General features: G+C 30.5%; 1 protein-coding gene across 1 annotated transcript; it reads left to right on the forward strand.

The window, feature by feature from the left end:
• Positions 1–1,852: 1,852 nt before the first annotated feature.
• LOC105160848 (abscisic acid receptor PYL4) lies at positions 1,853–2,812 on the forward strand. The gene has a single exon (XM_011078346.3). The coding sequence runs from the start codon at positions 2,039–2,041 to the stop codon at positions 2,684–2,686; it is 648 nt and encodes a 215-aa protein (XP_011076648.1). The 5' UTR covers positions 1,853–2,038; the 3' UTR covers positions 2,687–2,812.
• Positions 2,813–5,145: the final 2,333 nt, after the last annotated feature.

Genomic DNA, 5,145 nt, shown 5'->3' on the forward strand with positions numbered 1-5,145 from the left:
CAACTTTTTTTAATATTTTAATTTTTTCATTCACCTTGTTTAATTATTTTATAATTTTTTTAAAAGTACAATAAGGACAAAGTTGATCATTTCACGTCAATATTAGTAACTTTTCAAACAATGAAGAAATATTCATAAATATATAAAATTTTAGGGGAACTCATTGTAATTTACCAAAAAATTTATCATGATTCTTAAATATATTAAATATTTACCAGGAATTTTAACTAAAACTATGATAGATGTTGATTGAATATTATTGCACTGATTAAATCATTATATTGCTCAATTTATTCAAATACTGATGTAATCGTGTAATCACTATTAAAAAAAAAAAAATAGAAAACACACACACACACACACACACACACATATATATATATATGCATAGTGATTGAGTCTAACAAATGTGAATGGATACAGTCCATCGGTAGGGTATTTAACGAGTTTATAAGCTTATCAAAATATCTTAAAAGATGTTTCCAGATTTATAAGCTTTTGAAAGTCGTTTGACATTTTTTTTAGGGTTAAATACGCTTTGCACCCCTGAACCGTGCATTTTATCTAACAAGAATACCCTTCAACTGATAAGATAACTAATCTATTTAATTTTTCAAATGTTATATTAACCGATAAATTAATTTTTTTTCTGTTTTTTTAATGTAATGTATTAGTTCATATATTTTGCTCTTATTTATAATATATTTTAAAATATAAAAGTTTATTTATTACATGCACTTACGAGCAATGTGCCATAATGACTAATTTTTCAAATAAAATTTGACATATTTAAACACTTAAAACATCTTATAAAATACAGAATTTATAAGATGTTTCAAATAAATGTCATACACCCTCCTAATCTCGAATTTGAATGAAATCGTGGGTCCCAAAAACTTGAGGATTGAATTCCAAATTTTGAACAAATTCATCCGAAAATGACACCTTCATTTGATATACCTATCATCAACAATTTTAATTGCTATAAATTCTTTTAAGAATAATAAATGCTCTTCACCCCACTCCCAAAAAATGGGAATTCAAAATACCCATCAGGTAGGGTTGAAAAATAAATTAAATAATCTAATATTTAATTAAAATTAATCGATAAAAATTTATTTTTAATTTATTATACTCAATAAATCAAACTTCAGCAAAAAAAAAAAATATTATATAAGTTTTCAAATTTAAGTCAAACTCAATTCAATTAGTAAATAAAATAGGATAAATTACATTGATATGTCTCGAAATTAGATCTAATTAGACTAATACCTTTAATTTTTATAAAATTATAATTACACCCACTTGATATAAATCACACTTATATTTTTAGGAGGTGTACTTGTAATTTTATAAAAAATATGAATGGTTATATATTAAGTATTAACTTTAGGAAGTATATTTGAAAATATCAAACTAACTAAAACTCGATTTATATATTAATTAATTAAATTAAAAGTAAATATATTTATTAAATTAAATAATAATGTATTTAACTCGATTTAATTAATTGAAATTCGAATCGGCTGGCGTTGCTTGTCATGACCTTGAATCTAAAGTGTAGCTTTTCCCCATTCCCCGCGTACCCCACCAAATCAGGAGCCCGTACGGCCGTCGGCAGGCGGTCCAGTGACCATGGCAGGGGCATTCCCGTCATTAAAGATTAGCAGGAACCTGGGATGACGAAATGCCTGGTAGATCACGTAATTATAGGCTAATCTCAAGGGCAGTTTCAATTGTGACTACGTCCAAAGAGACGTTTGTGCAACTGGCGCATCCACTTGCACTTTGCCCAGCGTAAGCCCTGAGGTTTCAACTTCTTTCCTCCCAGGAAAGATCGAAATTTTATTGCAACTAGACAAATATTTCTGCACTTTCTCTCTCTACCCCCCCCCCCCCCTCGCGCTCTCTCTCTCTCTATGTGTATGTATCTATTGACTGCCTGCATTTTATATATCTCTCTCCATCCATTCATTCATTCGCATAGTTGATTGATACCAAGAAAGACTGAGGAAAGGTCGACGAGAGAGATAGAAACATGCCTTCTTCTCTTCAGCTTCACAGGATCAACCCCTTAAATCACTGCTCCGCCGCGACGGTGGCGGGTTTTCACCACAAACAGGAGAAGCCCATGTTGGTCTGTCCGGTTTCCGGCGAGATTTCGGTGCCGGAGAATGTGCTGCTTAACCACGCGCACGTGGTGGGGGAGAACCAGTGCTGTTCCGCGACGGTGCAGGCGATCGACGCCCCCGTGGACACAGTTTGGTCCGTGGTGCGTCGCTTCGACAAGCCGCAGGAGTACAAGCACTTCCTCAAGAGCTGCGACGTTATCCTGGGCGACGGCGACGTGGGCACTCTACGGGAGGTGCGCGTGGTGTCGGGCCTTCCGGCGGCGTGCAGCACCGAGAGGCTCGAGATCTTGGATGATGAGAGGCACGTGATGAGTTTCAGAGTGGTGGGAGGCGAGCACCGCCTGCATAACTACCGGTCAGTCACCTCCCTCCATGCAGCGCCGCCGGGCGGAAGTAGTGGGACGGTGGTGGTGGAGTCGTACGTGGTGGATGTGCCGCAGGGGAACACGAAGGAAGAAACGTGCGCGTTTGTTGATACCATTGTGAGGTGCAATCTGCAGTCGCTGGCTCAGATCGCTGAAAATTTGGCCAAAAATGGCAGTAAATCGTCTTAACTTTAATGTATTTTTTGGTTATTGATAAAAAAACACGACTCTTGTTTTCTTTTTGTACTGTAGATGATGAATGTCATGATAGATTGTTAGATTTTCTGGAATACATGGGCTGATGATTTGAATTAATCTTTAGCAAATAATAGCTACTAGTTAATGATATTGTAAATTTGAATTTTATTTAGGAAAAATTTGATGTTGTTCACATAAATCTGTACTCGTGTGAGCAATAAATCAATAATTAGATTAACATATTATGACGATTCATAACTGATGTGGGTACAAATTCACATGGTGGCATCGCCAATCTCCCTATTTAGTTTCTTCACGGTAATCTTCAAGACTTGTATATCACTATCGCAACCCCTTCAAACCTTTATATATATAGCAGTAATTAAAACATATTCAATGTAAGTACGAAATATAAATATGATTTATTTGATTAAATAAAAAAACACAAATATAATGGATTAAAGTTGATAAACTATATTGATTATAACGGATAATTATACTTTTATCCTTATGATTTGATATAATTATATATAGATGCTCATAGTTTGGAAAATTACATTTAATACTCCTAATATTTGTTTTCATTTCACAATATACCATTCTATTAGTCAGAATTTACCGAATTCGTTGATATTAGCAAAAAATTAAAATTAAAATTTATATTTACTCCAATTGAATTAATACCGACTTTTTGCAAATAAAAAAAATTCTTTTAACCAAACAACCCTTATTTATATTTTTACCCTTATAAGGGTAGTTTGATCAGAAAAATATTTATTTGATTTGTAATAAATCAATCATGAGTAAATACTGGCTAACTAAAATGCATTTAACTACACTTTCTTTCACAAATAATCATATTTTTTTTATTAATTAGCTGTATTAATATTTTTTTTATTTATACACAATTAAATTTATTTATTTTATTTTTATTCTCTTTATTCAATTAAATAAATTTAAAAAATATATAAATATGGAATGTGTTTCAATCACTTTACTGACATGGGATTGATTAATTAAGTAAGAAGGAAAAAATAGACAAGAACAAGAGCATTATCAAAGCTTCATTAGCTGTGTGCTCAGTATTTTATTAAAAATAATAAACAGGAGAAAATAAAAATATATGGTCAGTACTGCTCTTGCTATTGTAAAGAGCAATTAATGTAGAGACTATCATTTATTGTACAATTAGTTTACTACGTTAATTATAAAAGATACCTAGCATGTCACCCGTGTAATGCACCGATTTAATTTAATTATAATTAAAATTATATTTGCTTCCGTTTAACAAATGAGTCCATTCGTTAGTCAAAATTTACCGAATTTGCTGATATTAATAAAAAAATTAAGAAAAAAAAATCTACGATTGACTTATTGCAGGTCATATAAATCTTTTTACGATCAAATTCCGCTCATGCGCCTTTACGTGTTAAGGCATTTGAAGAGTTGTATCTTCACCGTTAATAAGGGTAATTTAGTATGAAAAAATTATTTTACCTGCAATAAGTCAATAATTAGTCAATCGAAAGTAAATATCAATTTTTAATTAAGTTTTTTGTTAACATCAGCAAATTCACTATATTTTGACTAACGGATGAATTTATTTGTTAAAGTAAGATCTGTAATTATCAAATTTAGATATAAAAAAAATGAACAGTGCCCACTAATATTAAAAATATATGGTTAGATATGGTGGGTTTTCAATTAAAAATAATTTAACATAAAATTAATTTAGAAACTAAAATGAGAGTAATCAGTACGACAAATATATATATGGGGGTGGAGAGGAGACTATATATGCTATAATCAATTAAGGAAATTATTAATATTGCCATTAACACTTGTCATTAATATTTACCTACCAATTATGTATTTTTACAGTTAAAACAATTCTAAATGCTAAGAATTCACCAATTGGTCAAAATTGAAGGATTTGGGTCAAAATACCCCCTTCAAATATATATATATTAATAGATTACATTACCCTTCCATAAAATTTAATGTAATTATATATAATTTTTTTATAATTTGAAAAATTACATTTAGTAACCATTTTATTTGTTTTCATCTAACAAATAAAATTTATGAAATTTGTCGACATTGACAAAAAAGTTAAATAAAAATTTCTGCTTAGATACTTATTTTAAATCTTTTTTAATCATCTATACTTAGAATGGTGAAGATGAATATCCTCGTATGCATTAGTGTGAAGATGTATATAAGGGTGTTTGTGTAAGTTATTTTTTTCGATGAGGTGTCGATGTAAAATGCAATTAGATTTTTAAAAATTATACTTATAATTTTATAAAAAATAAAAATATTTATATAACTAAATCTAATTTCAAGAATTTCGATGTAATTTATCTTAATATTATGAGAGAGATAATGCATATATGTCAGACTACTTGTAGTCAACGCAAAGGCACTTAAGTTGTTGGGTATTTACCTTC

This window comes from Sesamum indicum, linkage group LG4, assembly GCF_026168435.1.
Source record: "Sesamum indicum cultivar Baizhima isolate 11 linkage group LG4, ASM2616843v1, whole genome shotgun sequence".
NCBI lineage: Eukaryota > Viridiplantae > Streptophyta > Magnoliopsida > Lamiales > Pedaliaceae > Sesamum > Sesamum indicum.

What these genes read in the sequence shown, in the direction of transcription:
- LOC105160848 (XM_011078346.3), top strand. Translation starts at nt 2,039, where the DNA reads ATGCCTTCTTCTCTTCAGCTTCACAGGATCAACCCCTTAAATCACTGC.